This window comes from Pleurodeles waltl, chromosome 5 (genome assembly GCF_031143425.1).
Source record: "Pleurodeles waltl isolate 20211129_DDA chromosome 5, aPleWal1.hap1.20221129, whole genome shotgun sequence".
Taxonomy (NCBI): domain Eukaryota; kingdom Metazoa; phylum Chordata; class Amphibia; order Caudata; family Salamandridae; genus Pleurodeles; species Pleurodeles waltl.
In genome coordinates this window covers 1,370,418,974-1,370,431,640 of record NC_090444.1, presented here as the reverse complement: position 1 = coordinate 1,370,431,640, position 12,667 = coordinate 1,370,418,974, and the positions used below count along the sequence as shown (strand labels likewise).

Genomic DNA, 12,667 nt, shown 5'->3' with positions numbered 1-12,667 from the left:
CTCTTTTCTAAGTGTTTCTTTAATATTGCAGCACTTATGCTCGGAAAATGTGAGGGACGGCAGCTCCTCACAGGAGGCTTCTAGAGGGTGGTTGAATTTTTAGTTTGTGTCTTTTTACGAAATGACTGTGATATGTTACTAAGCTAAAGGCCTAATGCATGTAATGTAAGTATACATTTAAGCATATCTTTTATATTACACCGGGGACTCCCATCTCGACGACGGGGAAGTATTCAAGCATGTGAATATATGAAGGTTTCTAATACTGGAGAACTACAGTTACAGGTAAGTAACTTATTTCTTCCAGAAAAGGACCCCAGGAACCACCCAGATGAGTTTGCCTCAGGCAAACCAAAGTGGCATATACCTGCCCTCTCCATTTCTTCGACAAGCAACTGTTACAATCTCCCCATAGATGTGTTTCCTGCAACATTGCAATGGAGATACGATAACATTTTAAGTATGCATATATTCTACAGTGTTTCTCCAGCCTGCTGAGCCCTTGTACATTCCATGTTAGGAACTTGTAGTTAGTGCCTGTGCAAACCATTTTCATTGCTGACTGGGCTCAGGAGCAGTCCTCGAGACCCTCCTTTCCATATTAGAACCTGCATCCCAAATCATGGATATGAGTACCCCAACCAAACATAGTAACTTTTCACAACATATTCACAACCCTCCCAGTCAACTTCCTACAGAATATGCAGAAACCCCTCACACAACCATCAGCCAAAAACAGATATGATGTCAACGAACAATGGAAAGAAATAATGCTGCTGTTGTAGTAATCATCACAGCCCAAGATACCGTAACCCCCACAAACCTCAATGCCTAATGTAGCAATCAGCAATCTATGTAGGTTGGGCCCCAGTGCTTAATTTGTGCTTGTTGTTTCCGGTGCTGAGCACCAGCACTTATTTTTGAGGGCCGACACTTATAATTCTGCCCAAAGCATTTGCTGCGAGCAATAGACACATATGGGAAAACAGAGGAAGGGAAAAAAGAAAAAGTGTAACAATGGGAGAAAGCAGAAAGCTGCAAGAGTTAGCTGAAGGGGGCAGGGAGGGGCTGTTAATGGATTGAAGAGGCCCGAGATGGCTTCAGGATTACACTGCCTCAGTATTCAGTGTTACCACGTTTAATTGCAGCAGCCACATGTTTAAGAGGAGGGCTTTGAGCACCGGCACGTTTTTATTTACAAATTAACCACTGTTGTAGAGAAAAATAAAAAGCAACAGTATAGTAGGCAGTATCATTAGGACCCACGCCCACATCAAACATTACCACATTAATAGCCTGCTGATGGACAATCCACCAGATACTTAAAAGAAAATACATTATGTCCAACAGAATCTATTGGATGTCCCATCAAACCATACATTCCAGTCTGTCCCAGGAAAGTCTGTCCAGTATCTGTACTATCGCTCAGTGTGCCAGGGACCACACAGAGCTGGGAAAAAGAGTTCTGGTCTGTGGCATCCAACACTGCAATTCTCAGAGTACCTTCAGAGCAAACAGCAATACAATCCTCCCCAACTGTCTCTGAGGCCCGTATTGATGCTACAGGAGTTTTCCGAGGTCTGCCAGAGCGACATACAGGGCACTTCCAGGCCTCCTTCCAGCCAGGGGATCGAGTTCAATAGTATCAAGCCAATCCATGATCTCCTGTGGGGATTCATAGAAGTGCAGATGGCCATTGTGTTGAACATGGAACATCAGACTATACTTTATATTATGCCCTCTCAGTTCCCTTTTGACTGGCATGAGGTTTTTCCTTAGATCCTGCACCCAACGGGTGTAGACTGGGAAAATAAGAATTTTCTTGTCCTCAAAGTGCATTTTGCAAAATAGCATCACAAGCTAAATAGTTGAAAAGTCTTGCTATGAGAGCTCAAGGTGGCACTTCAGGCCTTAGGACTGCCGCCAACGCTCTGTGCACCCATTCGATATTGAAAAACTTTGAGAGCTGACCAGGCTTAAGGACGTTGACAATCGAATCTTCACGAAACATTTCTGCTGAGGGTCCCTCTGCTGCTCCGTAAAGCCTGCAATCCTTATATTTGTGCATCTAGGGCAGCTTCAGGATCCTCCAGACGTTTCTCCATGTGCGTAGCAATACATTTAAGGACAGCTACCTCCGCCATGAGGGTTTTGATCTCTTTTTTCAAAATGTCCACATCCCCTTCTGCCGCCGTGACCTTGTCAACTACTTTTTGCAAACCCATACACAAATGGTCAGTTATGGCTGGAGTTTGGTCCTGCATATCAATCCTTTTGTCATGCCCAGCCTCCTGTGGCAAGGTCCAGGGTCGTGTGACCGTGTACTGGTCATTTTGTTGGATTATGGTGCTTTCGTTTCTTTGTCTTTACACATTTTCATATAGTGGCACCATGTGCTATTCCTCAGCCAGATCGTGGTGGTGTGGGGCTTTCTTTGCTGTATCAGTGCCCAGCCAATACCTGCTCCACCAGCACTCCAAGCCACAAACCTCGCTGCACTCTTCCCCAGCCAAGCATTGTTAGGGAAACCCGCAATTCTGTCCGGCTAGAGGGGCAGGTATCAGTACTGTGGTGCCTAGGAGCCGCTCGTGATCCTCCAACCCCACTGGCTGCCCATGCCTCCAATCTGGGAGAGCTCGCCATTCACAGGGCCCCCCCTCACTCCTAGAGGGTACCCTCAACGTCACAGGTGCCTCTGCTCAGTTTTTCTCATACCTGGCAGGGGCCCCCAGCAGCCCTCTGGTATAGCCTTCCACCATCCAGGATCACTATCCTTTCCCGTTCAGCAGTCCTCCTTCATGCTGTGTCAACCACTGCAAGAATTGTATTCTCCGCAACCCAGGCGTTGCCAGCATGCCTCCTGCAAGTACCCCTTGTGTCTGGTCCTCCTCACCGGCAGCTGCAACTGCTTCCTGCTTTCTCCCAGCCTGTCCCACAACTCCTCTGCCCTCCTCCGAGTCTGGATCAGCCCACCCAGTCCTCCTGCCAGTTTCTGGCGGCCGCACCCGCAAACACCTAGTCCTATTGAGTGCGCTTCGTGGCTCCATTTATGATCGAATCCTGCCATGCGGCCACTGGGCCATTTCAGTCTGTGTACTTTGGGGGCCCTGACTCTCACCTGCAGGCCAAGACGATGCTCCACACTCCCCAAACTGTGCCCACAAGGGCACCACAGACTGTCTCATGTCCAACACTCACCTGGCAGACTGTCTCAGCATCCCTGGGTTCGCTTTACGTCCTCGCGGCCTGCCGCCGCCCACTCCTGTATCACTGTGGCCGCAGCACTTGTTTCAGGGTCACTGCAAAATGTCCGTAGTGGCATCTGTGTGCTATTCAGATTGCAGTGGCATCATTTCAGGGTCCTTGGCAGGGCTTTCACCGCAGGATGTTGCAGATTTCAGTTCTCCACACTGGGAGCACAAGGGAAACACGTCTGCCCAACCATCTCGTTTGACTACACTCCCGACCAAGTGCATACATTCGGAGTGCAGGGCAGATTTACTATTCTAAGTCCAGTTTAAAAACATTGGAGAAGGTGCATATATTTGGATGGTCAGGTTTCCTATTCTAGCTCCAGTATAACAAGCACTCGAGAAAGTGCATGCAATGGGAGTAAGGGCAGATTTACAATTTTAACTCAAGTCTAACAGACACCAGAGCAAGTGCGTACATTGGAGGGGTGGGATCAGTACTGCTATTGTAACTTCAATCTAACAAACATTGCGTTTGGTGCATACATTGAGGTGTGGGTAATGCTGTCAAAACAACACACAAATAAAATAAATACACATTACAAACTATTTTGTAAATGTAAATACATAATTTACAAATCCTAAATATACTGAAAATGTATATATATATAAATCTATATATTTATCTTAAAAATAAATACATCAGAATTACACAAATGTATTCATTTTAATTAATAAATGACAATTAAAACATACTGTGTCCCTCAAACCTTCAACCTCACCAGCATATAAGAAAGGTAATGAAATATACTATGATAAACAATCTTTTTCATGTTTAATACATTATAATTTAACACTATTCACTCACCTCAATATACCGAAATATTATAACATATCAAAAAACATTACAAAATAAAACATTATCATTGTAGCATATTAACCTTGGAACAATGATCCATTTATTCTTAAAAAATAACAAACCCCCTTAACCAAATACACAACATTATTCATTCTAAATATATAAAATAATAACTTACAAAACCATATGTATATTTCATACTTTGAAAACATTTATAAATATAGATGTAAACATGTGAAAAATAAAAATAGTCCAATTAATATATTAATCCATTATTATCAGCTTAAACATATTTTACTTAAACACCACCCATCTAGTCTCTCAATAAACCCGGCATCCAAAACTTAAAATGTATTAAAAATATAAATGTTTATCAAACAAGTAAATAAATAACAGTTAAAACATTAATCAACATTAATTAATAATTTATTTAAAAACTACCTGCCCAAACACCTAAACCTGAAATTAAAATGTAATAAACAGTTTTCAAATGTATTAACTATGTAACTTAATACCCAATACAAAATACTAAATCATTTAATTAAAATTACTTAATAAACAATTTTAAAAAACTCCCCCTCCAATCCCCCGGAACACCCAATAATATGAAAATAATATACATTAATATGGTAATCTATAAATATAATTACAAGAAAAATTCACAATATCATAAATAATAAAATTAGAACAATATAAATAAATAATATAATAAAAAAACACTAGTATAGTTAACTACATTTTAAAGTTGTATATGATTGTAAAAAAAAAAATCTACCTTACCTTTTTTTATTTTGTACTCATTTTTGTAGTTACAATATTTTGACCGCAATATTAGAGTCAACAATATTTTTATGTCAATATTGAGGGTGATCAACGCCATCCATCCACCCCTTTCTTCCACTTTCATACGTGCCTTAGACTTAAAAGCTACATAAAAGATAATTTATTGTTTTGTAAACGATAAACCAGGCAACTGTTGTATAAAGGCATTCAAGGCTGAAATTCGGTTTTTTTTAATGTCAAACCTATGATTGTATCCCCTAACTGAGATAGAAAAAGCTATAGCAATTCTATAAGCCACTCTATATGTCTGTAATTTGCACAGAACCTTGCAGTCTTGAAGCAGATTGTCAGAGATGTTTTTGCTGGAATGTACGACCCTTCTGGATTCCGACAGGCGCCTGCGGTTGACCTTGAAAAAGCCATTCTTGCAGAAGCTGAAGAAAATAATCTGTCTGCCCATTCCCCATGGGTGAACAAAGTGAAACAGCTTTTCAACCTGTCTCTGGTGCACCCTGGTAAGAATGGCTTGAAATGATAATGTTCTCACTTGCGTGACTGTAAATTGTAGTCAGCGAAATCAGCAAAGTGCTGTGTGAAGGGTGGGCTCTGCTCACATCGCAAAGGCTTGTACAAATATGTGGCAATGTATCCAGAATATTTCTTTTATAACATTGTCGGGGTTGTTCTTGAAGTTGACAGCTTCTATGGATGGTCCCATGTGGTGCGCGAGCAGGCTTTGGAAATGCCCGGTAGTATCTGCCAAATGGGACCTTTCGTTAGAAGCATGTGTGTCAAAGTACTACAGTGTATTCTGATGTACACCCACTCCTCAAATCTGCAGCATGCGCTGACACACTCATGACGTCTTTGTAGAACATTTGCCAGTTATCAATAAGGAGGATCAATCTTGAGGCAGTTGCTCTTTCCAGTGGTAAACGTGCATTTCCATGGTGAGAAACTGCCTGTAACACGTACGTGGTCACCTCCAAACCTAGAGGATATTTACCTCTACACAGTGACCCGCCCTAAAACACCTTTACTTTGCCCATAATCTAAATTTGAGATGGGACAGAATGAGTCATTCTGACGGGACTTCCACCATCATAAGTGCCTTTTATAATGGTAAAGTTCCACCAAGCAACAATGTGGAACTGGTGAAATTCGCCTTTTCACCACACACAAGTAGATGCTCAAATGTATGTAAATTGTGCTGGAAACCTCTGGGTTTGCTGCATTATATGACACAAGCAAACTTGATAAATAGCAAATGTACATAAAAGGCGCCTTTTGTTGAACTGAAAGTCACGTTCTTATATTAGCATGCCACATTTTGACACGTTGGAAATATTTGACTAACCTCCCCTCCACATAGATCATTCTTTGATTGGACGACCAAGAGGCAACCAAACTCCTCAGCCATGTTTTAGCAGCTAAACTTGTCATGTTATGATTCGACAGGAAATAGAGTGGATTTGTTTATAAAATCTTACCAAATATGAAAATGTTATATCCTACACCCCGTGCTCTTTCTGTGGCTATTGTAAAGGGATAGTTTAACCTACATGTTTGTATTTCCAAGGACGCGGCTAAGGCTTGTTTCAGCCACTGCCAATATCCTAATTATATTATAATTTGTACCCTTGCGCTTCAGGTGGGTCAGTCTGACGTTGTATCTGCTTCTCTTTTCCTCCATCCATAGGAATCATTGTGGCTGGTCCACCGGGGTCTGGGAAGAGCACCTGCATCTCTGCCCTGATACAGGCCCTTAACCTGCTCGCCACCTCCCAGCAGCAGTCTGCACCAGGTTTGCAGGACCCAGAGAAAGCTACTGCTCATAAACTCGTAAAAATCAACCCACTGAGTGTGGACAAATTTAGCCATATGTTTGGATACCAGACGTCTTCACACGCCTGGCTGGATGGAGTTGTCACCTACATCTGGAGACGGGCACTCCGGGTACAGTGATAAGTATTATGGATTTGCTTAGGTGTGAAACCTCTATGCATATTAACCTCTTATGGACATCTTTTATTGAATTTATTAATGCTATGAATATGTTCGATGTACTAGAACTCCTATGGACTTTAATCATATTGCTGTAATGGCCGAATTACCTTTTCTGAGAGTAGGAGGAGGCAAAGGAATGCAATCTGAAGTTATCTGTCTGTGCGAAACTTGAATGGCATGACCTTGCCATCTGATCCTTTTGACTTGCCATTAGGCCATAAAATAGAGCAGGATGCACTCAAAGGAGAATGCAGGTAGGAAAGTGGCCTCCGTTTGGAGCTGTAGCATTGAACTACTCCTGCGAGTGGATCTTTTTGTTACTCTTTCTTCCCTTATCAACTCCTAAAATAGATTGATCCTCTGATCTGCTTACTACGCCTCTCTCAAGTGAAAAACTTGCAGTTGGAATAGGACTGGGTCACACGTGCCCATCCAGGGAATGAGGCCCTGCTCTGCAGCTGCTGTATGGGTGAATTGTCTAGCTTGTCTCAATAACTAGCCTGAGCATGATTTCAACTAAGGAGAGCTGTGCCGCAGGACAGCTAACAGAAGAGATGTAAGATGCACATCAGACACACAGACATGCACAAGCTCTAGTTGACTTCAGTTGTGAATGAATAGTGGACACTCAGCTGCTACTGTGGAGGGCAGTGACTGCTCTCAGCGATAACACCCAGATGCCGAGGAAGCTGCAGTTTGGCTGATATAAGCCTGCATTCTCGCAGACTTGCAGCTGGCCTGAAAGTAACTCTGCACTGTGTTCAATGCGAGCACTGCTTGGGCCTGCTAAAAGTGGGCAAAGTACACATGCTTTGGGAGTATTAATATACACGGTTTTCTTTTTATGGCTGTCCTGAAGGGATGACTCGTAACATAAACCTGCACAATGATTTTATTGAGGACAGCTTCACACTAACAACCCCGCTCCTGCAGACACACATACACTGAGCTCTGCCCGATGTAGACATGCAGTTTACTATGGTTCTTCCACTGATGAACTCCGTTTTTAGGGTTGAGCGCGTGCAAAAATATAAGTAAGTGACAATGTAATTGCTAAACCTTCTAGCAAGCCGCATTCTTCGGTTCTCCACCCCTATGCTTTGTAGGCTATCTAGTCAGCGTCAGCTTTGTAGACTAGTTTGCCAAAGTAAGGAACTCTATACTATTTCAAGTGTAATCACTCCATGCGCTGAGAGCTAGAAGCCCTCCTCACCGATGCAGCGCTCCTTAAATCATAATCTATGATTTGCCTTCGTAGCACCAAAATATTTTCCTAACAGCAGTTTTCAGTGGCTTTGAGGAGAGCCAAAGAATAACTGGGGTTCGGGCAATAGATTAGAAATGATCTGCTTGAATGCTACTTAGTTTACACTTTGTCTCGTGGGGCGCTCCAATGCTCAGCTAATAGTGTGTGTTTGTCCAGTGACCCTACCCTGACCTCCAGTTTTACTTGGGCCTTTACACACCAAGACACTCTCCCCGTCAATTGTCTCTTTCTTAAGCCCCTCGAATAGTGCTTCTGTTTACGTGGGGGGAGAGAAGGGACAGCTCTTTCTAGCCATGGGTGGGGGGCGTTTGTTGTGTCTATGAATAGATCTCAGACTGTCTGGGACGGTGCTATTTTGTGATTTACCTTTTTAGTGATGGCTGCATACAGTATTCTAATGTAGTTCTTATGTTAAAAATGGTGGTCGATAAGGTATCGAACTCCAGGAAAAGGGACTTCCGTTGTTGAAAATAAAGAAAGGTTAGTGTTGATAGACAGAAATGCAATAGTGGGTAATCTTGTATCCATGGGGGATTTCGGAGTCGCAGAAGATTTTTAATTCTTTGGAGAAGATATAAACCCAGTGAGAAGTATTTTGAGAGAAAAACAAGTTTTGTTTTTAAACTACTTTTTTTGGCCCTGCGATATTAGTCTGTTTTAAGAGCTTTAGGCTGCTGTTTTACCAGCATGTGTTTAAAAGTTTGGCTGCATTCTTGGATAGAGTCGACGGTATGTAGTTTTATATTTAGGCCAGATTTTATCTGATTGATGGAGAGTTCAGTTGGTGTCATGGTGGTAGTATAGTATGAGCTAATTAATATACAGAGCAAAATAAAGTTCATTTGCTAATCAGGCTTTTGTGAAGTGCTAGTACAAGTCATACACAAAACGTTACATAACAGAGGTATAGATGAAAATCCCTTGATTGCCCTACTTAGAACAAAATAAGCAATGCAAACACCTCAGATTATCATTCTGTGTAATAAACCCCCAACATATTGTGCAGAGTATAATCTTAGTATCTTGACCTGTTAAAAGTTTCAGATGGATGCTTAGTTCAAGACGGAGAGTGATAAACTATTTCGCCATGCCAACCATGACAGATCATTAATAAATTATTTACTCCATGCAAAGATATATCAAAACAGATCATAGGTTAAAAAATTAACGAATTATGTAGGTTAGCCACTAAATATAGAATAGCAAATCAAATGAGCAAATAGTGTCAAATAATAATACCAACAACACCACAGTAAAGCACAGGCTGATAGTGGGATGGGCTTTATGAATAGTGTGGTCTCATTCAATGTTGCCCTTTCTTAGTGTCAGTTCTGCTGGGAAGAGGTCAGTCCTAAAGCTATCAGCATATAGTTAGGACATCAGCCTTAAGATGGTGCCTTGTGGATGCCACAGAAACCAACAAGTAATGGACAAAACTACAGTCTCAACTCCTTTCCACAGGGGAGCCCGTGTAATATACCCTAGCAGGGATCAATACACCTTTTCAAGAAACCATTCAGATAGTGTCACCAACATGTAAGTCTGAAGGAAAGAAGTTTCCTCCTTAGGCTTCTTCAGTGCTAATCTTTCTGATTCATAGGCATGATCCTAGATCAGACCATAAAGACTAAGTGCCTCATTTCAACATTGGCGGGCGGCGAAGGTTTAACCGCTGTGCGGCCGCCAATGTGGCCGCACTCCCACCGGCCCCATTTTGACATCCCCGCCGGCCCAGCAGAGATGTTGGCCGCAACATGGGAGCCGGCTCCTAATGGAGCCGGCGGTGTTGCGGCCGTGCGACGGGTGCAGCTGCACCTGTCGCGCTTTTCACTGTCTGCTGTGCAGACAGTGAAAAGCAGTGTGAGTCTGCGCCTGGGGGCCCCTCCACTGCCCATGCCAAGTGCATGGGCAGTGCAGGGGCCCCGCGACTCCCCTTCCCGCCAGCCTTCCCATGGCGGTCTGTACCGCCATGGACAGACTGGCGGGAAGGGGACTCGTAATCCCCTGGGCAGCGCTGCCCTGGTGGATTAAAACCGCCGGGACAACCACGGCGGTAAACTGCCGGTCCCGGCGGTGCTTCCGCCGCGGTCGTAATCCGCAAGATTGTACCGCCAGTCTGTTGGCGGTACAATCTCCAAGGGTTGTAATGAGGCCCTAAATGCCATAGGGCCTGATTACGACCTGGCGGTAAAAACCGCCATGGCCGTGGTCCGCGGGAGCACCGCCAACAGGCTGGCGGTGCTCCTTTGGGCATTCTGACCGCGGCGGTACAGCCGCGGCCAGAAACGGAAAGTCGGCGGTGTACCGCCGGCTTTCCGCTGCCCAGGGGAATCCTCCATGGCGGCGCAGCTTGCTGCGCCGCCATGGGGATTCCGACCACCATCCTGTTCCTGGCGGTTTCGGCCACCAGGAACAGGATGGCGGTATGGGGTGTCGTGGGGCCCCTGGGGGCCCCTGCAGTGCCCATGCCAGTGGCATGGGCACTGCAGGGGCCCCCGTAAGAGGGCCCCACTTAGAATTTCAGTGTCTGCTTAGCAGACACTGAAATTCGCGACGGGTGCTACTGCACCCGTCGCACCCCTTCCACTCCGCCGGCTCCATTCGGAGCCGGCTTCCTTGTGGAAGGGTGTTTCCCGCTGGGCTGGCGGGCGGCCTTTTGGCGGTCGCCCGCCAGCCCAGTGGGAAACCCAGAATGACCGCCGCGGTCTTTTGACCGCGGTACTGTCTTCTGGCGGTTCCCGCTTGGCGGGCGGCTCCTGCCGCCCGCCAAGCTTGGAATCACCCCCATAGTCTCTAAGGATCATGGGCCCTCTTCCTGCTACAAAGGCCCTACAGCTGTTGCACAGCAGCACTATAACAAAACCTCAGGGCTTCTGCTGCCCAGCCCTAGCAGAAGCCAAGCCTAGTTTTCCATGACGTTTGTAAATAAAGATTTTAGATTACTCATACAATTTCTAGTCCAGTTGATATTTTATACACATGTGCCATCAGGGCTAAATTGCCTGTGGTTGAGTGGGTTCCCATTCAGAGGGGGAAATACCTAGCAGTTGCAGCAGTACCGTCTGTTTTTGAGAGAGGCCAAGACAAATTCGCTTATGGTTACACCCTCTTTGTAATGGTACAGAGACACTAATACCATTTGAATGGAATATGCACAGAGTAGCCACTTTTGGCTCAGATGGCATCAAGACTTTCCATTGATCACTTTGAGCATGCACTGCTGTTTATATTAGCTGGCTGGATCGCAGGATACATATGTGAGTTGTTTTCATTTCACTGGGCTGAACAAACCACTTATATGTGACATTGTTTTTTTACTTATTTTTTAGAGTCATAGCAACACCTGGATTTGCTTTGATGGCCCTCTGAGTGCTTGCTGGGCTGATTCGTTTAACAGTGCTCTGGGACCAGAGAAGGTACAGTTTATGCACATATACTGTTTTCTGGAAATGTTTTATTTGAACATATATTATTTTTTGGGTACATAGGAGTTTACCATTCTGAGCATTTTTCTAGAGTGGTTCACATAATGTTGAAAATGCTTATGCAAGTAATTATTTATTTAGATAGTAAACTTTTGCAGCATGAATCTTTTCTGGATTCACATGCTGTGCATTATCCCGCCATCTTGTGGTTGAGTCCTGAATTCTCCACTTTTTAGTAGTCCTTCTTTTATTTTTGTTTTATTCTTGTTGTTGGGCTTCGATGGCTCTCCCATTTAGTCCTTCCTGTGACGTGGTGCGCCCTCCCTTGGAAGCTCCCACTCTTGATCACCATTTTCAGATTCTGTTTTTCAGCCATTGGGTCTGGATGCTCTGTTGAAGGCTCTCCAAGTTGTTAAAGAAGAAAAGTTTGGAAGAGGTTTGTTGAGGAAGTCAAAGAAATTCAGAAGAAGATAATCTCTTAAAAGCTGCAGCGGGAGATCCCTATCGTGAAGCAAGCTCTGTTTGCCAATTGACCATCAAAGTGATGCCTGCGACGCTTGCGCTAGGTTCAGGTTGAAGATGCTGAAGGCAAGAGAGAAGCAGAGATAGGTGCACTACACCATGCAGAAACAATAGCCTACATGATTCCTGAGAGACTCCTTATATGAATCCTTCTATGAAGAGAAAGAAGAAGAGGAAGGCCAGGGCGTGTGTCATGGTTCAGAAGACTCAGAATATGCAGAAACTCAGTGGCATGAAATGCAGACAGATTCCCCTGAAGAAGGGGTAGATTGTCATCCATCTAGGCCTTTGACTCCGAATGACATTGAGATGTACAATCACACAATAAAGAAGGCTGCAGACAAGTATGGAGTGCAGCTAGAAGAGGAAAAGTCTCAATTATGTTTCCTACTAGAGACCTTAATACCATAGCAGACAAGGAAACAAATCGTTCTGATGTTACCCCCCTGTGTACTGGATCATGGAAGGGAGGTATTCAAAGACCACGCTATATGCAGAGCAGTGACACCAAGGGCTGAGAAAAAAACATTCCTCAAAAGAGCCTGCCTACATTAAGCGTACGATGCTGGCTGACTCCATCATCACTTACACTCCGAGGTAGAGAGCTCCCATC

The 12,667-nt window shown here is 44.1% G+C and overlaps 1 protein-coding gene across 1 annotated transcript in view; it reads left to right on the top strand.

The window, feature by feature from the left end:
• Positions 1-12,667, top strand: part of LOC138296482 (uncharacterized) — a 1,064,486-nt gene that overhangs the window by 655,089 nt on the left and 396,730 nt on the right. Inside the window, exons 51-53 of the mRNA XM_069235627.1 lie at positions 5,156-5,348; positions 6,533-6,789; positions 11,437-11,523. Of these exons, the coding sequence (XP_069091728.1) occupies positions 5,156-5,348; positions 6,533-6,789; positions 11,437-11,523 (537 nt within the window). The remainder of the gene's footprint in view (positions 1-5,155; positions 5,349-6,532; positions 6,790-11,436; positions 11,524-12,667) is intronic.